This window comes from Ahaetulla prasina, chromosome 1 (genome assembly GCF_028640845.1).
Source record: "Ahaetulla prasina isolate Xishuangbanna chromosome 1, ASM2864084v1, whole genome shotgun sequence".
NCBI lineage: Eukaryota > Metazoa > Chordata > Lepidosauria > Squamata > Colubridae > Ahaetulla > Ahaetulla prasina.
In genome coordinates, this window is record NC_080539.1 from 2,406,752 (window position 1) to 2,429,628 (window position 22,877).

At 47.9% G+C, this 22,877-nt stretch overlaps 1 protein-coding gene across 4 annotated transcripts in view; it reads right to left on the minus strand.

The window, feature by feature from the left end:
• SSH2 (slingshot protein phosphatase 2) overlaps positions 1–22,877 on the minus strand; it is a 182,665-nt gene that overhangs the window by 23,787 nt on the left and 136,001 nt on the right. For 2 of the 4 annotated variants that reach the window (XM_058163969.1, XM_058163968.1), the window contains 7 exons: positions 15,830–15,951; positions 12,596–12,664; positions 11,119–11,184; positions 7,291–7,485; positions 3,430–3,523; positions 2,205–2,333; positions 1,210–1,256 (listed from right to left, as the gene is read on the minus strand). In XM_058163969.1, the coding sequence (XP_058019952.1) occupies positions 1,210–1,256; positions 2,205–2,333; positions 3,430–3,523; positions 7,291–7,485; positions 11,119–11,184; positions 12,596–12,664; positions 15,830–15,951 (722 nt within the window). Of the gene's footprint in view, positions 1–1,209; positions 1,257–2,204; positions 2,334–3,429; positions 3,524–7,290; positions 7,486–11,118; positions 11,185–12,595; positions 12,665–15,829; positions 15,952–16,834; positions 17,424–21,766; positions 21,824–22,387; positions 22,533–22,877 lie in introns of those variants that run through there. The other 2 variants (XM_058163971.1, XM_058163970.1) reach the window with 2 other exon arrangements.

The window sequence follows — 22,877 nt, forward strand, 5'->3', positions numbered from 1 at the left end:
GAGTTCTAGTCCCGTCTTAGGAAAGTAAGCCAGCTAGGTGACTTTGGGCCAATCGCTGGGAGATGGTGAGTTCTAGTCCCACCTTAGGCACGAAAGTCGACTGGATGACATTGGGCCAATCACCAGAAGACAGTGAGTTCTAGTCCCGCCTTAGACATGAAAGCCAGCTGAGAGACTTTGGGTGAATAACCAGAAGACAGTGAGTTCTAGTCCCGCCTTAGACATGAAAGCCAGCTGAGAGACTTTGGGCGAATAACCAGGAGACAGTGAGTTCTAGTCCCGCCTTAGACATGAAAGCCAGCTGAGAGACTTTGGGCGAATAACCAGGAGACAGTGAGTTCTAGTCCTGTTTTAGGCATGAAAGCCAGCTGGGTAATATTGGGCCAATCATCAGGAGACAGCGAGTTCTAGTCCTGCCTTAGCCATGAAAGCCAGTTAGGTGACTTGGAGTCAGTCCCCATCTCCCAGCCTAGCCCACCTCACAGGGTTGTTGCTGGAGAGAAAAGAGGAGGAGGAAGATATGTGGGATCTGTTTGCTGCGCCTTGCATTATTTGTAAAAAGAAAGAATAAAGGTAGGATACGAATCAGAAAAAAATAAATAAAGATTCTTCTCACCTAACCGAGAACCAGATTAGTCTTCTAGCAATATTTAATACATATATTTAATATATTTGCTAATAAGCTCCTGGCGAGAATTATTATTAGACCTGATGCTCCAAAATAAAGACATAAACATATAAATAAGCAAGCAAGGAAATAAATAAAAGAAAGAAAAAAAACCCAGCCTTTTGGCCTTGGATGAAGTTGCTCCCCGTTTTGCTACAGGGACGGCCGAGGACAAAGTGCCTCGGACGGAGATGCGCTTGTGCAAATCATTTGTGCCATTCCACTCGGCAGATATTGCAAATGTGGCCAGGAGTCCACCGCACTTTTTCCATTTTGCTTAACCTAGTTTTTCACAGCCTGTGAAATTTTCCTGCAGGGAGTTTGGCAACAGTCAAGGATAAGATAAGACCCCCCCGGCTGTCTCTGCTGCAAATATATCATGAATATAGGAAAAAAAGAGCTTTAGGGAGTTGTTAATGGCTACTCTGTGTTCACAATATGTGGGATTTTTTTGGGGGGGGGTAGGCAGGGAGAAGGAAAGGCATTATGTAAAAGACCAAAATTTGTGTGTTTTGTGAGGACCATTTTCAGGGCCAACTCACCCTCTGGTTTGCAAATCTTCCAGATTGGAGGCGTTCCACTCCGAACCCTGCACAAACAGGCGACAAAGCAAAACACACCACTTCTCACATCAGCCGAGAGCCCATCTGCTCATGCAAGTAATAATAGTAATAACTTTAAAAAATGCCAAATATGGCAATATCAGGTGCAAGAAATACTCAAAAAAGTCCTGGCTAAGAACCTTTGACCCTTGTTGTCTTCCGATTGGTCTAAGATACTGTGTAAACCTAGGGTTTCTCAACTTTAGCAGTTTTAATAGGTGTGGAGCTTTCACTCCCAGAATTCCCCAGTCTGCAAGGAATTCTGGGAGAAGAAGCCCATGTGTTTTAAAGTCCCTGAAGTTTAGAAAGATTGGTCCTAAGCCAGGAGTGTTCAACTTTGGCTACTTTGAGACTTTTGGACTTCAATTCCCAGAATTCCCCACCCAGCCACGCTTGCTGGGGAATTTTGGGAGTTGACATCCACCCATCTTAAAGCATGCTGGCTGGGGAATTCTGGGAGTGGAATTCCACCCATCTTAAAGCATGGCTGGCTAGGGAATTCTGGGAATTGAAGTCCAGAGTCTTAAAGCATGCTGGCTGGGGAATTCTGGGAATTGAAGTCCATGGGTCTTAAAGCATGCTGTCTGAGGAATTCTAGGAATTGAAGTCCAGAGTCTTAAAACATGCTGGCTGGGGGATTCTGGGAATGGAAGCCCACCCATCTTAAAGGATGCTGGCTGGGGAATTCTGGGAATTGAAGTCCATGGGTCTTAAAGGATGCTCTCTGAGGAATGTACATTTTTTTCAAAACTGATGTATCCGTTCTAGCCCACTGCATGCAGGATCACAACCTATGAATCAATTTTGGGGAATTTACTCAGACTTTGGAAGCAGTTTCACTACTGGACCGGAAGTGAGGGGTACATCCATGTGAGATTGAAAACCCGAAGCGTGAACGAAGAGGGCTGTTGCGCCCTGCGGCGGGAAAGTCTCACCAGAAAGACGTGGTCGAAGATCTGCGTGGGGCTGTCCATCTGGCCCAGGATGATGATCATTTCGTTATCAATGAATTCCTTAAATTCGCGCAGGTTGCACGCCATCTGCATTTCCAGCTCCGTTCGGATCTGGGGTGGGAGGGAGAGAGAGAGAGAGGAAGCCTTAAGGGAAGAGGACGACTTCCCCAAAACACACATTTTTGCAAATAAATAAATAAATAAACAAGTAATTTAAAAAATGAAATATTTTAAATAAAACAAGACAAAATAATTTTAAATAAAATACAGTTAGTCCTCGAGTTATGACCACAGATAAACACGTTAACAGAGTTAGAAGGGGCCCTGTAAGTTTTAGCCCAGCCCCTTGCTCAAGCAGGAGACCCTACGCCATGTCAGATGAATGGTTGTTCAAAAAACTACTTAAAAAAACTCCAGGCAAACTGTTCTACTGATTAATCGTTCTGTCAGGAAATTTCTCCTTTACTCCAGGTTGAGATTCCTTCCTTTTTTCCTTCCTTCCTTTTATCATTTTCCTTTCCTTTCCTTTCCTTTCCTTTCCTTTCCTTTCCTTTCCTTTCCTTTCCTTCCAGAATCATAGAATCCTAGGGATGGAAGGGACCTCAGAGGTCATCTACTCCAACCCCCTGTCCAAGACAGACCTTAGACCAGTGGTGAAATCTGAACCAGTTTGCTGGCCACGCATGTGTGTTGTGTGCCAAGCGCGGGCTCCACGCGCATGTGCAGTTCACACCATAAGGAGGTTTGGGAAGGTAAGCAGAACAGGGGGATCAGCTGTGATGCGTGATCTTGGGAACCTTTTTAAAAGCATTTTTTTTACTACCAGTTCAGGTGAATAGGTAGTAAAAAGTACTTTAAAAAAATTAAAACAAAGGCTCGGATGATCACAGCTGTGCCGCACAATCGTCCAAGCCTTTTAAAAACTTTTTAAAAGCATTTTTTTTACTACCTATTCACCTGAACCGGTAATTAAAAATGCTTAAAAAGTAAAAAAAAACAACCCAGTTCTGACGATCAGCTGAGCGACGCACGATCGTTGGAACTTTTTTTTTTTTTTACTTTTTAAGTAAAAAAGTTTCTACCCGTTGCTTCTTCTCCTGCCTTCAAGAGGCTTTGGAGAATAGGGTGACCCCCAAATCTTCTTCTTTGGGGCAACAGCTGGCCGGAGAAGCCCTGTCCCCAAAGGTCTCCTTCCCACCTCACTCACCTCCTTGGAGGTGATGTTCTCCAGATCCTTCTGCATCATGATCTCTCGGAGTTTGGTCTTGATCAGGCGCTCCGTCCGCTCGCGCTCCGTGGGGCTGAAAGGAGGGAAGCCACGAGGAGGAAATCAGGAGCGGGAAATGGAAGGGGCAAACCCCCCCCCCCAAAACCAATGGTGAAATCCAATTTTTTTTTACTACCGGTTCTGTGGGCGTGGCTTGGTGGGAGTGGGAAGGGAAGGATCCTGCAAAATCCCCATTCCTGCCCCACTCCTGGGGGAAGGATACTGCAAAATCCCCATTCCCTCCCCACTCCAGGGGAAGGATACTGCAAAATCCCCATTCCCTCCCCACTCCAGGGGAAGGATACTGCAAAATCCCCATTCCCTCCCCACTCCAGGGGAAGGATATTGCAAAATCTCCATTCCCACCCCACTCCAGGGGAAGGATACTGCAAAATCCCCATTCCTGCCCCACTCCAGGGGAAGGATACTGCAAATTCCCCGTTCCCTCCCCACTCCAGGGGAAGGATACTGCAAAATCCCCATTCCCACCCTACTCCAGGGGAAGGATATTGCAAAATCCCCATTCCCTCCCCACTCCAGGGGAAAGGATACTGCAAAATCTCCATTCCCTCCCCACTCCAGGAAAGGATACTGCAAAATCCCCATTCCCTCCCCACTCCTAGAGGAAGGATATTGCAAAATCTCCATTCCCTCCCCACTCCTAGAGGAAGGATACTGCAAAATCTCCATTCCCTCCCCACTCCAAGGGAAGGATACTGCAAAATCTCCATTCCCTCCCCACTCCAAGGGAAGGATATTACAAAATCTCCATTCCCACCCACTCTGGGACCAGCCAGAGGTGGTATTTCCTGGTTCTCCGAACTACTCAAAATTTCTGCTACCGGTTCTCCAGAACCTGTCAGAACCTGCTGGAATTTACTCCTGCCCTAAACCTCTTACTCCCCCCCAACATTTTTCTCCGGCGCAACCAAGGTCGGGATCTATACGTTCAACTTAATTTATTTTATGGATGTTTTTATTGTTCGTTTTTAAAAAATGGTTCTATCATTTTAGAATTCTAAGCGATACCCAGAGTCTCTTGGTTGAGTGGGGAAGCCACATACAGGTAGTCCTCAACTTACAACGGTTCGTTTAGTGACCAACAATGACAACGGCACTGAAAAAATTGTGGCTTATGCTTTTCACACTTACGACTGTATCCCCTGTGGTCACGTGATCAAAATTTGGACGCTTGGCACTTGATTCATATTTATGACGGTCACAGTGTCCTGGGGTCACGTGACCCCCTTTTTACGACCTCCTGTAAAACTTGACGTCTACGGGGAAGGTAGACTCACTTAATGACCGGGTGACTAACTGCAGTGATTCACTTAACAACTGTGCCGCTAACTTAACAACCGCAGAGGTTCACTTAACCACGGTGGCAAGGAAGGTCTTCAAACGGGGCGAAACTCGCTTTAACACCCCTCTGGCTTGGCCACAGAAATTTAGGGGCGCCATCGGGGCCGTAAGGCAAGGACCGCCTGCAAATTGAAGAAATGAGCCAATGCATCAAAAAAACGGTCATTTTGTGTCTCCGGCCACGGAAAGCCAACGGGATTCAAGGTCACTGGGTGGAAATTTAGGAAAGAGACGGATGACATCCCTGAGAATAACCACCGGATCAGTTTTGTGGCCTCCTGGCCCTGGCATCTGACCGCTTCGTAGCTCTGGCCTCTTTCTTGCACCTTCTACCTTTCCTGGGGAGCTGAGCCTTCCAGGTTTCCTTATATGGCACCGACAACTGACCCGTGCATTCCGGCCGCCTCTCTGGCTTTATCGCCGGCTGTAAAAATAGCCCAGAGGGGATGAAGTCTGCCGGACAGACGAGACTCCAAAGGCAACCGGCCGGTACCATAAATGTCCTGAGCCCAGGAAGGGCCAGGCGGGCTCAGCCAAAGGGGAGTAGATCCTTTGGGCTGGGGGCTTTCTGGAAGACCCCAGGGCAGGGGTGAAATGAAAAATTTGTCACTACCGGTTTTGTGGGCTTGGTGGTGGTGGGTTAATATGACTGGGTGGGCGTGGCCAACTTTTTTTTTTTTTTTACTTTTAAAACCTCGGCCGAAGAGGTTGTAGAAAAAATGCTTTTAAAAGGCTCCTCTGGCGATCCCAGCTGAGTTGCCTGATCGTCAGAGGCTTTTCTTTTCTTTTAAAAGCATTTTTTTTCCTTTAAAAAAAGAAAAGAAAAGCCTCTGACGATCAGGCAACTCAGCTGGGATTGTCAGAGGAGCCTTTTAAAAGCATTTTTTTCTTTTACTTTTAAAAGCATTTTTTTCAGCCGAAGAAAAAATGCTTTTAAAAGTAAAAAAAAAAACAACCTCTGATGATCGTGCGGCTCAGCTGGGCATGGGGGTGGGGTGGGGGTGCAGGGATTTTTGCTACTGGTTCTCCAAACCACCCGCTGCCATCGCTACCGGATTGGACGATCCAGTCCGAACTGGGAGCATTTCATCCGTGCCCCAGAGGGTCCTTCGGCTGAAGTTTTTACAAGCCGTCCTTGACTTGCAACCATTCGTTGCAAATGTCTTTGGAGATCCAGGTCACGGTTGCCCCAATGGTATTTTTTTTTTCAAGAGGCAACTGGACTTTCTGGTTTTTTCTTTTGAAGACGTTTCGCTTCTCATCCAAGGAGCTTCCTCAGCTGTGACCAAATGATGGGGAATGAAAAGATTTATATTTCTTGCGGAGATCTTTCCCTTCCCCACCATCCGGTCAGAGCTGAAGAAGCTTCTTGGATGAGAAAGCAAAATGTCAACCAGAAAGTCCAGTTGCCTCCTGAAAAAAAGCATCTGTCGGACCTTCAAATCTGGGTCATAAGTACAGGTCAGTCCTCGACTTACAACCGTTCACTTAGTGACCGTTCAAAGGTACAAGGGATTTGTGATTGTTTTTCACACTCACGACCGTGGCAGCATCTGCGGGGTCATGTGATCAAAATTCAGACGCTTGGAAACTGGACCACTGATGGCGGTCAGCAGCGTCCCGGGGTCACGTGATCCCCTTTTCCGACCGTCTGATGAGCAAAGTCAATGGGAAAGCTGGATTCGCTTAACGACCGTGTGATCGACTGAACGGCTGCAGTGATTCACTTAACAACAGTGGCAAGGAAGGTCGAAAAACAGGGCAAAGCTCACTGAACAACTGCCTTGCTTAGCAGCGGCAAATTTGGGGAAGAATTGTGGTCGTAAGTCAAGGACTGCCTGTATAGGTAGTTCTTGACCTGAAACGGTTCTTTTAGTGATCGTTCGAAATTTCAACGGCACTGAGAAAAGTGACTTATGACTGTTTTTCACACTTATGACCGTTGCAACGTCCCCGAGGTCACGGGATCAAAATCCAGAGGCTTGGCAACTGATTCACATTTACGACCGTTACTTTTGTCCCAAGGTCATGTGATCCCCTTTTGTGACCTTCTGACAGGCAAAGTCAGTGGGGAAGCCAGATTCACTTAGCAACCGTGTGGTTCGCTTAACAACTGCAGCGATTTGCTTAACAACAGTGGAATAAAGGTCATAAAACGGGGCAAAACTCTTTTAACAACTGTCTCGCTTAGCAATGGGGATTTTGGGCTCCACTTTGGTCATAAGTCAAGGACTACCTATAAAAATGTTTCGTTTTTCTTCTTCCTTTGCTGGACAGTATATCAATAGCGTCTCGCTTAGCAACGGGAATTTGGGGCGCCATTGTGGTCGTAAGTGAAGGACTACCTGTAAAAACGTTTTCTTTTTTCCCCTTCTTCCAGGGAAGTGTGGGCCGAGGGCGTCCTTGGAGGAGCCTAGCGGGGAGCCCCGATCTACTTACACATCCGTAAAGAGCGCTGGGGAATCCGGACGGTGGGACTGGACATCTTGCATGGCGTTCCACTCGTTGACCGAGGACTGGTCGGAATTGATGTGGCTCTCGTAGTAGCTGACCCAGGTGAGGAAAAGACTGCCGGGGTAGTAGTTGTGGATCCGGGCCACTTCGCAGGCTTTGTGAAGGCTCTGCAGGGCAGACCTGGGTGGGAGGGAGGGAGGGAAAGAGAGAAGGTCAGCCTCGCTGAAGAAAAGAAAATAATTGTAGCTCAGGGTTGAAATGGGGGGGGGGGCTTGGTGCTTTCTGGGCTTGGGTTGCAAAGGGGGTTTGGTTTGCAAAGGGGGTCTGCAGAGAGGAGGAGAACAAGGAGAAGAGAAATAATGGTGGTGGGGGAGACAGACTGTGGGGTCCTTGGTATTCTCGGAGCTCGGTGGTTTTCTTGCAGACATTTCATGACCCAACTAGGTAACATCATCAGTGCTAGAAGGGAAGAAGAGGAGGAGGAGGAGGAGGGGGAGGAGGACTGTTGGGTCCTTGGTGCTCTCTGGGCTTGGTTGGTTTTTTGGAGACGTTTCATGACCCAACTAGGTGACATCATCCGTGCCAGAAGGGAGCGGGGGGTCTGCAGAGAGAAGGAAGAGGAGGAGGAAGAGGAGGAGGAGGGAGAAGACTGTGGGTTCCTTGGTGCTCTCTGGATTTGGTTGTTTTCTTGCAGACGTTTCATGACCCAGCTAGGTAACACCATCAGTGCTAGAGGGAGTAGGGTGTGTGGACCGGAGGAGAAGGATGGCCATTTTTCATACTTATGACCGTGGAGGAGAAGGAGCAGGGGAGGGGGAGGACTGTGGGCTCCTTGGTGCTCTCTGAGCTTAGCTGTGTTCTTCCAGACGTTTCATGACCCAACTAGGTAACATCATCAGTGCTAGCCAACCTGGTTTTCCTTCGACAGCCTCAATTTTGCTGCCAAGGCACAGGGCGGTTTGGAGGATGGGTGGGTGGGAAAAAAGCAACGAAAACATCATGTAAACACGACAGCCACGCTAAGCCCTTGGCACGGACTGGCCTCCCAGTCGCAGCCAGGTGCCAACATCCAAAATAAATCCGTGCCAAGGAAAGGAAAACTTGGCTGCAGCGTCTTCTCTTTAATTTCCAGGAAGGTCACCGGTGGCTTTCTTGGAAGACAAAAATAGCAGGCGAGCTCAACCCGGGGAAAGCTTTCCCTGAAAGGGGCTGGGAGGGCTCTCCAGGAAAAGGAGAAGGGGCGCAGGGGACCCTTAAACCAGGGTTTGCGACTAGCCGTGGCGCCGGAGGAGGCTGCTGCGTATTCCGTGGACACCAAAAGCAACAAACAAGCCGATATTGGAGCGGGTCAAAGGAATGGGACGACTCGCTCCGGCCAATTTGCCCGGAGGACAATTCAATTTGGCTTTGCCAAGACTTTTTGTAGGTCATCTAGTCCAGGGGTCTCCAACCTTGGCAACTTTAAGACTTGTGGACTTCAACTCCCAGAGTTGAAGTCCACAAGTCTTAAAGTTGCCAAGGTTGGAGACCCCTGATATAGTCCAACCTCTGTTGTGACTCCGCCCCCCGAGCCTGTCCTCATGGAGGAGAGTGACGGAGAGGAGCCAGCAAGGCCTCCCTCGCCAGGACCCTCCTCGCTGGCACCGCCCCAAGTTCCAGCTGCAGGCCAGGAGGAGGAGCTGACAAGGCCTCCCTCTCCCGCACCCTCCTCCTCCCTGGCAGCGCCTCAAGTCCCAGCTGCTGACGATCAATCCTGGATTGATCCGAGGCAGCGGCGAAAAGATAAGCGTGCGCAGCAGAGGAAAAGACTGCCGGGGTAGTAGTTGTGGATCCGGGCCACTTCGAGGCTTTGTGAAGGCTCTGCAGGGCAGACCTGGGTGGGAGGGAGGAAAGAGAAGGTGAGCCTCGCTGAAGAAAAGAAAATAATTGTAGCTCAGGGTTGAAATGGGGGGGGGGGGGGGGGCTTGGTGCTTTCTGGGCTTGGGTTGCAAAGGGGGTTTGGTTTGCAAAGGGGGTCTGCAGAGAGGAGGAGAACAAGGAGAAGAGAAATAATGGTGGTGGGGGAGACAGACTGTGGGGTCCTTGGTATTCTCGGAGCTCGGTGGTTTTCTTGCAGACATTTCATGACCCAACTAGGTAACATCATCAGTGCTAGAAGGGAAGAAGAGGAGGAGGAGGAGGAGGGGGAGGAGGACTGTTGGGTCCTTGGTGCTCTCTGGGCTTGGTTGGTTTTTTGGAGACGTTTCATGACCCAACTAGGTGACATCATCCGTGCCAGAAGGGAGGGGCGGGGTCTGCAGAGAGAAGGAAGAGGAGGAGGAAGAGGAGGAGGAGGGAGAAGACTGTGGGTTCCTTGGTGCTCTCTGGATTTGGTTGTTTGCTTGCAGACATTTCATGACCCAACTAGGTAACACCATCAGTGCTAGAGGGAGTGGGGTGTGTGGACCGGAGGAGAAGGATGGCCATTTTTCATACTTATGACCGTGGAGGAGAAGGAGCAGGGGAGGGGGAGGACTGTGGGGGTCCTTGGTGCTCTCTGAGCTTAGCTGTGTGTTCTTGCAGACGTTTCATGACCCAACTAGGTAACATCATCAGTTCTAGCCAACCTGGTTTTCCTTCGACAGCCTCAATTTTGCTGCCAAGGCACAGGGCGGTTTGGAGGATGGGTGGGTGGGAAAAAAGCAACGAAAACATCATGTAAACACGACAGCCACGCTAAGCCCTTGGCACGGACTGGCCTCCCAGTCGCAGCCAGGTGCCAACATCCAAAATAAATCCGTGCCAAGGAAAGGAAAACTTGGCTGCAGCGTCTTCTCTTTAATTTCCAGGAAGGTCACCGGTGGCTTTCTTGGAAGACAAAAATAGCAGGCGAGCTCAACCCGGGGAAAGCTTTCCCTGAAAGGGGCTGGGAGGGCTCTCCAGGAAAAGGAGAAGGGGCGCAGGGGACCCTTAAACCAGGGTTTGCGACTGGCCGTGGCGCCGGAGGAGGCTGCTGCGTATTCCGTGGACACCAAAAGCAACAAACAAGCCGATATTGGAGCGGGTCAAAGGAATGGGACGACTGCCCGCCAATTTGCCCGGAGGACAATTCAATTTGGCTTTGCCAAGACTTTTGTAGGTCATCTAGTCAGGGTCTCAACCTTGGCAACTTTAAGACTTGTGGACTTCAACTCCCAGAGTTGAAGTCCACAAGTCTTAAAGTTGCCAAGGTTGGAGACCCCTGATATAGTCCAACCTCTGTTGTGACTCCGCCCCCCGAGCCTGTCCTCATGGAGGAGAGTGACGGAGAGGAGCCAGCAAGGCCTCCCTCGCCAGGACCCTCCTCGCTGGCACCGCCCCAAGTTCCAGCTGCAGGCCAGGAGGAGGAGCTGACAAGGCCTCCCTCTCCCGCACCCTCCTCCTCCCTGGCAGCGTCTCAAGTCCCAGCTGCTGACGATCAATCCTGGATTGATCCGAGGCAGCGACGAAAAGATAAGCGTGCGCAGCAGAGGAAAAGATGTGGCAGGCTCAGAGATTGCTGAGTCACTGAGCTACACCCCACAGGGTATAAAAGTGGGTGGAGCTGCCATGTGGCCCTTGTGACGGACAAAAAAGCTAAAAAAAAAGTTTCCTCAACTGAAGAAAATCAGGTCTCTAGCAAATAAAAAGACTGGGAGACACGCGTCTTTGCGTCTGCTCTGTGAAATGGGGAGGGGGACATAACAACCGCATTCCCCCCGCCCAAGCAGGAGACCCTACACCATTTCTGACCAAGGGCGGTCCAATCTTTATTTAGCAGGATTTAGCGAGGCAGAGAGGTGGAAATGGACTCACCACATAGCCTGCACGGACACCGGTTTGAAGATGTGGATCCGATTGTCGGTGGAAACGCTGAAGCCCCTGCAGAAAGATAAGAGTGGCTGAAACCTCTGGACTCTTTTAAAATCTTTTAAAAGAGAAATTTCCCCTTGGGCGGTTCAAACAACTGAGCTTAAAAGTTAAGGAGGTTGGGAAGGTTTATGCATTTTTTTCCCTGCCACTGTAGTGGACTGGAGTCTGGATTCCCAGAAGGGAGGGGCTGCATTCCAGAGGAGCGGTTTAGAGCAGGGGTCTCCAACCTTGGCAACTTTAAGCCTGGCGGACTTCAACTCCCAGAATGCCCCAGCCAGCTTTGCTTTGCTGGGGAATTCTGGGAGTTGAAGTCCGTCAGGCTTAAAGTTGCCAAGGTTGGAGACCGCTGGTTTAGAGAGTCTGTGTATGAGAAAGCGGGTGAAGACAGAACCTCCTTAACAGTTCCCAAAATCTATGTTGGTGCAAATAATCTGTTTTAGTTTGGCAAAGATTTTGGGCCAGAGGTGGGGAACAACACAAAAGGAGAATGTTTAGAAGAATCTCAACGTATTTTTTGGGATGCCAGCACAGCCTGAAGAACCGAGGCCCGAGGGTGTCTGTTCCCCACAATTTAAAAGGAGGAAACCAGGACACCATCAATAAATACATCATCATCATCATCATCATCATCATTATTATTATTATTATTATTATTATTATTATTATTATTATTATTATTATTATTTAAAAAAGAAAGGAACTCATTCCATTCCTTGGGCTTGAGGACTCGACCCTCCCAGTCCCTTCCTACAAATGCGCCAATATATTGCAGATGTTGGATTTACGGACAGACAAACGGAAACGTCGTTCTCCGTGTTCGGCATTTCTTTGGACAGAGAAATAAGTGGGGAATGTGAACACACGCTTGTGTGTCCCTCGACACTGAAATACAGGGTTTGCACCAACAAAGGGAGAATCTAGAGCAGTTTCTCAAATCTGGCAACTCAACAATGGGTGGACTTCAACTCCCAGAATTCCCCAGTCAGCCACAGGGAATGAAATTTAATAAAATTATTGAAGAAAGTATTGAGTTGTGCATGGTGGATAGAAAAAAACAATGCTATGAAACATCAGAAGGACCAATCTGTGCTCAATTTCCAGCCACCACTAAAGCAGGCTGGCTGGGGGATTCTGGGAGTGGAAGTCCACCCCTCTTAAAGCATGGCTGGCTGGGGGATTCTGGGAGTGAAAGTCCACCCCTCTTAAAGCAGGCTGGCTGGGGGATTCTGGGAGTGGAATTCCACCCTCTTAAAGCATGGCTGGCTGAGGAATTCTGGGAGTTGAAGTCCACAAGTCATAAAAGAGCCAAGTTTGCAGACCCCTGCCCTAGATTAACCCAGGGTTATCAGGGGAGAAAATCTGGGGTGCCAGCTGATAGTAGAAGGTCGTTTCCCAAGCTCAGGTGAGACCCAATACTTACCCATCGCCGTCCAAATGGATGAGGGCATCGCTCCAGAGGGGCAGGACCAGCCCCATTGTGCAAATGGTGCTATAGGGGCAATAAAAAGACACGGCGAAGCTTTTAGCAACCTCGGAGACTTGAACCCAGGGCCAAAGTCACCCAAGCAATATCCTGCCTTGTCTCCAGGGATGTGAAACACAATCGTGTTTAAGGAACTCAAGTCTCAGGCCCAGGCGACACGCACTACAAGTAATCCTCAACTCACAACTATTCCATTGGTGACTGTTCCGAGTTACGACGGCACTGACAAAAGGGATTTAGGACCACTCCTCGCACTTATGACCCACACAATGTCCTACCGCCACGTGATTTAACATTTAGGCAGCTGGCGTGGATTTGCAATAGTTGTAGCATCCCGGGGTCATGTGATCGCCATCGGTGAACTTCCCAGCCGTCTTCCGGCGAGCAAAGTCAATAAGGTTCGCTTAACAACTTCAGGATTCACTTAAGAACTTCAGGGATTCACTTAAGAACCATTGGCAAAAAAAGGTTGTAAAACGGGGCAGAACTCATTTATCATGTATTATTAAATTTATTTCCTAAATTCACAATTGTCTTGCTTAGCAGTGAAATGTTTGGGCTCAATTGTGGTTTGTAAGTCGAGGACTAGCTACCCTCAAATTTCTGGGTTCTACCATATCGCAAGATCTCAAATGGACAGCTAACATCAAAAACATCATTAAAAAAGGACAACAAAGAATGTTCTTTCTGCGCCAACTCAGTAAGCTCAAACTGCCCAAGGAGCTGCTGATCCAATTCTACAGAGGAATTATTGAGTCCGTCATTTGCACCTCTATAACTGTCTGGTTCGGTTCTGCAACCCAACAAGAAAAACACAGACTTCAGAGGATCATTAGAACTGCAGAAAAAATAATTGCTACCAACCTGCCTTCCATGGAGGACCTGAATACTGCACGAGTCAAAAAGAGAGCTGGGAAAATATCTACAGATCCCTCGCATCCTGGACATAAACTGTTTCAACTCCTACCCTCAAAATGACGCTATAGAGCACTGCACACCAGAACAACTAGACACAAGAACAGTTTTTTCCCGAAGGCCATCACTCTGCTAAACAAATAATTCCCTCAACACTGTCAGACTATTTACTGAATCTGCACTACTATTAATCTTCTCATCGTTCCCATCACCAATCTCTTTCCACTTATGACTGAATGACTATAACTTGTTGCTGGCAATCCTTATGATTTATATTGATATACTGACCATCAATTGTGTTGTAAATGTTGTACCTTGATGAAGGTATCTTTTCTTTTATGTACACTGAGAGCTTCTGCACCAAGACAAATTCCTTGTGTGTCCAATCACACTTGGCCAATAAAAATTCTATTCTATATTTCTTACTGCCAATTTTGTTTCAGCTTATTTCCTTTTTTTATTCGCATTATTTGTTACTGCTGATTTTTTTTTCAGCTGATTTTTTAAAATTCATTTTATTTATGTTACGTGGCTGATGCGTTGTTTTTTTCTTTTACAGCTGGATCCGAAGGGGGAGGAAGGGCCTTTCTATCTGAACTCTGTTTCCTTGACCTTGATTTCGGTCCAGTTTGGGCAGGGGGGGCAGTTTGGCCACACATCCCTAGCCGTGTCTAGCCGTCTGCTCCTCTCCTGCCGGTCTCTCCTGACCTGTTTCGAATTTCCAACCTCGATTTAGCCTTGTTGCTGGGGTCTTTGGAGGAAGGGGGAGTGGAGAACGTCCCTAAAAATATCTTTGGCACCTAGGCGGGCTAGTTTTTCCTTCGCCTGCCACCTCTTTCTATCCTCTCGTGCCGCACCATTGGCACGGCTTTGTCGTCTTCGTAGACCCGGAAATATTAACGTAACATAACATAACAACAGAGTTGGAAGGGACCTTGGAGGCCTTCTAGTCCAACCCCCTGCCCAGGCAGGAAACCCTACACCATCTCAGTCAGATGGTTATCCAACATTTTCTTAAAAATTTCCAGTGTTGGAGCATTCACAACTTCTGCAGGCAAGTCGTTCCACTTATTAATTGTTCTAACTGTCAGGAAATTTCTCCTTAGTTCTAAGTTGCTTCTTTCCTTGATCAGTTTCCACCCATTGCTTCTTGTTCTACCCTCAGGTGCTTTGGAGAATAGTTTGACTCCCTCTTCTTTGTGGCAACCCCTGAGATATTGGAACACTGCTATCATGTCTCCCCTAGTCCTTCTTTTTATTAAACTAGACATACCCAGTTCCTGCAACCGTTCTTCATATGTTTTAGCCTCCAGTCCCCTAATCATCTTTGTTGCTCTTCTCTGCACTCTTTCTAGAGTCTCAACATCTTTTTTACATTGTGGCGACCAAAACTGGATGCAATATTCCAAGTGTGGCCTTACCAAGGCATTATAAAGTGGTACTAACACTTCACGTGATCTTGATTCTATTCCTCTGTTTATGCAGCCCAGAACTGTGTTGGCTTTTTTAGCAGCTGCTGCACGCGGCTGGCTCATATCTAAATAGTTATCCACTAGGACTCCAAGATCCCTCTCACATCTTGCTCGAAAACGTGACCGCTTTTCCTCGACTTAACAAGCATCCGTTGAAGCGACCCGGTGAAGTTAAAAAAAAAAAATGCCCCTGGGAAAAGAGACGGAGGGCCTGGTCCTCGCACTTATGGCCGGTCCTCGCACTTATGGCCGGTCCTCGCACTTATGGCCGTCGCGCAGCATTCCCCCTCCCCGGTCACGTGATCAAGGCGGGGAAACTCGCATGTAGGGTTGCACCAGTCCCACGTGGAAGGGGTGTGTGTGTGTGTGTGTGTGTGTGTCACATGACCTCCTTTGGTGACCTCCCCCAGCGGATGCCCGAGGAGCAAAACCGACGGGGGGGGGGGGGAAGCCGGATTCGAATCACGACAAAGCGGGTCATTTCATTGCAGTGGTGCGGCTTAAGAACCCTGGTGGGAAAAGGTTGTAAAATTGGGTGCAATTCAGCTAATAATCGCCTTGCTTAGCAACCAAAAGGAGTGGTTTTTAAACCTTGGTCCCTTTAAGACCGGTGGACTTCAACTCCCAGAATTCCCCAGCCAGCGTTGCTGTCTGGGGAATTCTGGGAATTGAAGTCCACCGGTCTTAAAGGGGCCAAGGCTGGATTTCCCTGCCTTGCAAGGGGAGTATGTGTGTGTGTGTGTGTGGTTTCCCACCAGAATCCTTTAAGAGCATCGCAACTCACCTGTCATTAGATGAGAAGTCCACCCCCAGGACGATGCTCTCTTCCGTGTCCTGCCGGCCGTTCGTCGAGACCACCACCATGTAGCGCATGCGGTTTTGATAGCTGCTTTCCAGCCTCACCGCCTAGGAAGGGAACCCAAACAGAGACCCGGTTTAGAATAGCAGAATCACAGAGCGGGGGAGGGACCTTGGAGGTCATCTAGTCCAACCACCGCCACCCCTCTCTGCTCAAGCAGGAGGCCCAAGACCCATTCCAGAAAAATGTCTGTCGAATCTCTTCTAAAAAGCCTCCAGAGATGGAGGGAGGGAGGGAAGGAAGGAAGAAAGGAAGGAAGGAAAGAAAGAAAGATGGGAAGGAGGGAGGGAGGGAAGGAAGGAAGGAAGAAAGGAAGGAAAGAAAGAAAGAAAGAAAGAAAGAAAGAAAGAAAGAAAGAAAGAAAGAAAGAAAGACGGGAGGGAGGGAAGGAAGGAAGGAAGGAAGGAAAGAAAGATGGGAGGGAGGGAGGGAGGGAAGGAAGGAAGGAAGGAAGGAAGGAAGGAAGGAAGGAAGGAAGGAAAGAAAGAAAGAAAGAAAGACGGGAGGGAGGGAGGGAAGGTAGGAAGGAAAGAAAGATGGGAGGGAGGGAGGGAGGGAAGGAAGGAAGGAAAGAAGGAAGGAAGGAAGGAAGGAAAGAAAGAAAGAAAGAAAGACGGGAGGGAGGGAGGGAAGGTAGGAAGGAAAGAAAGATGGGAGGGAGGGAGGGAGGGAAGGAAGGAAGGAAAGAAGGAAGGAAGGAAGGAAAATAAGTAATTTATTGATGATGTTATTTACTGATGATGTTCCCTAGTCGGGTCATGAAACGTCTGCAAGAAAACTCACCAAGTTCAGAGAGTACCAGGAACCCCACAGTCTTCCTCCTCCTCCTCCTCCTCCCTCCCTCCCTCCCTCCTTCACACTTCTCCTCCTCCTTTCTAGCCCTGATGATGTTCTCTAGTCGGGTCATGAAACGTCTGCAAGAAAACTCACCAAGTTCAGAGAGTACCAGGAACCCCACGGTTCCATGTTGAACTGCAAATATTCTCCTTGTACTCGAACCCAGAATAGCTCGACAGATTCACCCTGTGGTGGGTTCCCAGCTTCCAGCGAGAACCGTCTGGGCATATGGAGGGCTATATATATATATAGGATACGTATTGAGGTTCCCTCCACCCCGGATGCAACCGCCGGAACAGCGCTGACGCAGCGGGCACGGAAGGGGCAGTGAGAAGTGCCAGTCACTTCCAAGAAGCCAAGAGGAAGTCACCCACAAGATGCCCGCGGGGCAGAAGCTGCCGAAGGAAGGAAGTGAAAGCAGATGCTGGCTCTGCCCGGCTTTTTCCGCAGGAATTAAGGGCGAATCGGCCCCCTCCCCGAGCCCATGGGGCATCTCTCTTGAGGGTGTGAACTGGCAATCATGCTAAACCCCACAATTAGGGCCAGCCCCCACTTATTCCCAGCCCAGAAGCCACAGGCAGATGCCTCTGGTGGCTCAACGGACTAAGTCTGTCTGTTATTAACACAGCTGCTTGCAATTACTGCAGGTTCAAGCCCCACCAGGCCCAAGGTTGACTCAGCCTTCCATCCTTTATAAGGTAGGTAAAATGAGGACCCAGATTGTTGAGGGCAATAAGTTGACTTTGTATATAATATACAAATGGATGAAGACTATTGCGTGACACAGTGTAAGCCGCCCCGAGTCCTCGGAGAAGGGCGGGATATAAAGGCAAATAAAAAAAAAAAAGTCACGGCGTGTCCTATGATGCTGTTGCCAAGCCTGGCTGCCAGCTAGTTTTCATCCAAAGGTAGTCCTCGACATGTGACCACAATCGAGCCCAAAATCGCCACTGCTGAGCAAGAGGGTCGTTAAATGAATCTTGCCCCATTTTATGACCTTTCTACCCACAGTTACAATAGAGTAGAATAGAATAAAAATAGAATAGAATATAGGAATAGAAGAATAGAATGGAATGGAATGGAATAAGAATTCGAATAGACTAGAATTAGAATAGAATAGAATAGAATAGAGGAATAGAAGACTAGACTAGACTAGACTAGAATAGACAGAATGGAATGGAATTGAATAGAATAGAATAAGAATTATAATAGAATATAGGAACAGAAGACTAGACTAGACTAGACTAAGAATTTGAATAGAGTAGAATAGAATTTGAATAGAATAGAACAGAATAGAATAGAATAGAATAAGAATTATAATAGAATATAGGAATAGAAGACTAGACTAGAGTAGACTAAGAATTCGAATAGAGTAGACTAGAATTCCAATAGAAGAACATAATAGAATAGAATAAGAATTAGAATAGAATATAGGAATAGAAAACTAGACTAGAGTAGACTAAGAATTCGAATAGAGTAGAATAGAATTCGAATAGAAGAACATAATAGAATAGAATAAGAATTAGAATAGAATATAGGAATAGAAGACTAGACTAGACTAGACTAAGAATTTGAATAGAGTAGAATAGAATTTGAATAGAATAGAAGAACAGAATAGAATAGAATAAGAATTTATAATAGAATATAGGAATAGAAGACTAGACTAGACTAGACTAAGAATTTGAATAGAGTAGAATAGAATTTGAATAGAATAGAAGAACAGAATAGAATAGAATAAGAATTTATAATAGAATATAGGAATAGAAGACTAGACTAGACTAGACTAGACTAAGAATTCGAATAGAGTAGAATAGAATTCGAATAGAAGAACATAATAGAATAGAATAAGAATTCGAATAGAATATAGGAATAGAAGACTACACTAGACTAGACTAGATGTAACAGAACAGAACAGAACAGATCTGGAAGGGACCTTGGAGGTCTTCTAGTCCAACCCTCTGCTCAGGCAGGAAACCCTATAAAACCCTGGGCCAAAGTGTTGTCCAGTCTCCTGAGTGAAATGCTGCAGCTGTTAGTAACACGGTTGTTAGGTGAAATCTGGCTTCCCCAGGGACTTTGCTGGTGAGGAGGTCGCAAAGAGGGAAATCACGTGACACCCCCCCCACCATAAATATAAGTCAGGTGTCTGAATTTTGATCACGTGACCGTGCGGATGCAGCGACAGCGGCGACTGCAGGAACCGTCATAAGCAGAATTGGTATTCAGCCAATTCGGGCAAACCCGCGAGTGCAATCCTATCCTATATCGCTGTGTTTTTGACACCGCACGCATGCGTGGACGGCGTGCGTGTGAATTGCCGCGTTGTTTGATGTTGCATGCATGCGTCGACGGTGCACGTGAGCGAATGGCTGTGTTTTGGGACGCCGCACGCATGCGTGGATGGCACACGCGCTCACATTTCCAGTGCTGGGCGAACCCCGGTTGCTACAGAGGTAGATCCCGCCTCTGGTCATATAAGTCACACTTTTTCGGTGCTGCTGTAACTTCGAACGGTCATTAAACCGACGGTTGTAAGTCGAGGACTCTGTGTATGCATCTGGTGGCTGTAAGGCCTGGGTTCGAACAAGCATAAAGGACCAAGGCTTGAATCACCCGGTGCCAATCTGAAAAATCTTTTAACTCGGCAAACGAAGGGGACCTAAAATGCCCACTAACTACACATATCCCCTGTTTCCCCTAAAATAAGACACCGCCTGATAATAAGCCCAATCGGGCTTTTGAGCGCATGTATTAAAATAAGCCCCCCCCCCACAAATAAGCCCTCCCTGCAAATATTTAAACGCACAAGCAGCCGGTCCCGGCCATTTCCTCTGGTTTCCTCCATGCACCCCAAAATAATAAGACCTCCCCGAAAATAAGGCCAAGCGCTTATTTCGGGGTTCAAAAAAAAAAATATAAGACAGGGTCTTATTTTCGGGGAAGTACGGTACGTGCTCTCTCTCACACAAACACACGCACACACAGAGAGAAAGAAAGAAAAATGCAATTGCCTGCCAGCTCCCCAGAGGCCTCTCCTGCAACAAGGAGATCAGTGTAATCTAATTGGCTTTGCTAAATCAATTTGGCCAGGAATAATGAGCCGTACAATCACGGCCGAGGAAAATGCTTGCAGCCCGAGATAGCGTCCAGTTGCTGAGCGGGCATTTTGGCCACCAGAGGAGCAAGATGGACACAGAGAGCGGATTTCTAGGAACGGCCGGCCACAGGAGGCTTTCTAAGGACGCCTTTTCTTGCAGCAGGAGACGATATTCCCGGGAAAGGCAGGGAAGGAAGCTGGGGAGGCCTGAGATCAAGGGCTTCCCTTGTTGGCTGGGGGATTCTGGGAGTGGAAATCCTACTCCCTCTTAAAGCATGGCTGGCTTGGGAATTATGGGAGTTGCAAGTCCAGCCAGGTGGAGAAATGCTGTTCTAGGCATTTAATCCAGGCTAGGATTAAGGAGAAACTTCTTGGCGGTGAGGACAATTAACCAGTGGAACAGCTGGCCACCAGAAGTTGTCAATGCTCCCTCGCCGGAGGTTTTTAAGAAGAGACTGGGCAGTCACTTGTCTGAAATGGTATAGATAATTGATGGCGCAACTTAGGCGTTTTCCTGGACGATCGGCTGTCCTTTGAAGAACATTTGACGGCCGTCGCCAGGGGAGCATTTTATCAGGTTCACCTGATTCGGCAGTTGCGCCCCTTCCTGGACCGGGACTCCTTACGCACGGTCACTCATGCCCTCGTCACTTCCCGCCTGGACTATTGCAATGCTCTCTACATGGGGCTCCCCTTGAAGAGCACCAGGAGGCTCCAGCTAGTCCAGAATGCGGCCGCGCGGGTGATAGAGGGGGCACCGCGTTGCTCCCATATAACACCCATCCTGCGCGGCCTGCACTGGCTGCCGATAGCCTTCCGGGTGCAATTCAAGGTGCTGGTTACCACCTTTAAAGCGCTCCATGGCTTAGGACCGGGGTATTTGCGAGACCGCCTTCTGCCACCGATTGCCTCCCAACGACCCGTGGGCTCCCACAGAGCGGGCCTCCTCAGGGTGCCGTCGACCAAACAGTGTAGGTTGGCGGCCCCCAGGGGAAGGGCCTTCTCTGTGGCGGCACCGGCCCTATGGAACGAGCTACCTCCGGGGTTACGCCAACTCCCCGACCTCCGGGCCTTCAAACGTGAACTGAAGACTTTATTATTTCACCGAGCGGGACTAGCCTAAGACATATTTTAGCGAAATTTTAACGGGTTTTAATTGGGTCTTTGGCCGTTTTAGTGATTCGGCCATTAAATATTTGCTTTTAATTGTTTTTAAATACTGTTATTTATTACATTTATATTTATATTGGTGTGTGTATTTTAATATGGCTGTAAACCGTCCTGAAGTCCTTCGGGAGATGGTGCGGTATAGAAATGTAATTATAAATAAAATAAATAAATAAAAAATGGCTAACCTTTTTGCCGTTGCGTAACAAAAGTGGGGGAGCATGGAGGGGTCACGCACACGTGTACCCACACCCATAATTTAAACACCCCCCCATCCACGCGACCCCCCCCCCGCACAACCCTTGCTTTTGGCATGCGATGGCACGGTGGGCCCAGTAGGTCTGTTTTTCGCCCTTCCCAGGTTCCAGAGCCTTTCTAGGAGCCTGGGGAGGGTGAAAAAGGCCTTTCCCATCCGTATCCTGACTTCCGGTGGGTCCGGAAGGCCCAAAAATCAGTTGGCCGGCGCCCAGATGCGCACCGGAGCTGAGTTAGGGCAACACTCGCGTGCCCACCGATATGGCCCCGCATGCCACCATCGCCATCATGGGTATAGGTTCTCCTGCTTGAGCAGGGGGGGTTGGACTAGAAGGCCTCAAATCTCCCTTCCAGCTCTGTTCTATTCTAAATGCTGTTCCTATTGCAAGGCTCTGTTCAAATTTGGTTTTCTGGGTCATCCTTCCTCCTTCCTGGCTCCTACTCACCCTTCGCCCTTTCCTCGGCACCTGGACCCGAATGGATCCCTGCAGACAATATATATTTACCTCTTCAGCAAAGCACGGGACACCCGTTCAAAGTCTACCAGCCATCGGCCTGCCCAGCTTCCGGAGCCGAGGAAAAATGTAAACAGAGACACTTGACCTGTAGTTGCAACCTGCAAAGGGCTGGGTTTTTTTTAAAAAAAACCGAAAAACGGTCCTTCGATGGGGCCAATTTTTTTTTTTTATATTCAAGGAGAAGGAATCTTAGAATCTCGGAACCAAATCCCGAATCTTGCTGCAAGGAATGGAGACTATCCCAAATCTATGTAATATTCCTCTTCCTCTCCCCCCCACACTCTCTCTCTCTGCTAGAAAGATGGAGGAGCAAAACACCTCATCGGATAATGCATAGCTGCCGAATATTTCAGGAAACATTCCAGGCATGCAGGGATTCTCACTTTTCAGTCACTTTGGCCGCCATAAGAGCTAGAAACTTGAGAGGCATTGGATTTTGGGGATTGTCAATATTTTTTTGGAATGAAATTAGCAGCAAGCACCAAATGTTATTGCTTTGAATAGATCCTCAAATATTGAAACATTGAATATTGTTAATATACATATTGAAATACTGCAAAACTGCTATCATGTCGCCCCTGGTCCTTCTTTTCATTAAACTAGACATACCCAATTCCAGCAACCGTCCATTGTATGTTTTAGCCTCCAGTCCCCTCATCATCCTGGTTGCTCTTCTCTGCATCTTTTCTAGAGTCTCAACCTCTTTTTTATAATGTGGGGACCAAACAGAGGAATGATTGAGTCTGTCATTTGCACCTCTATAACTGTCTGGTTCGGTTCTGCAACCCAACAAGAAAAACACAGACTTCAGAGGATAATTAGAACTGCAGAAAAAATAATTGCTACCAACCTGCCTTCCATTGAGGACCTATATACTGCACGAATCAAGAAGAGGGCCGTGAAAATATTTGCAGACCCCTCGCATCCTGGACATAAACTGTTTCAACTCCTACCCTCAAAACGACACTACAGAGCACTGCACAACAGAACAACTAGACACAAGAACAGTTTTTTCACGAAGGCCATCACTCTGCTAAACAAATAATTCCCTCAATACTGTCAAACTATTTACTAAATCTACACTACTATTAATCTTCTC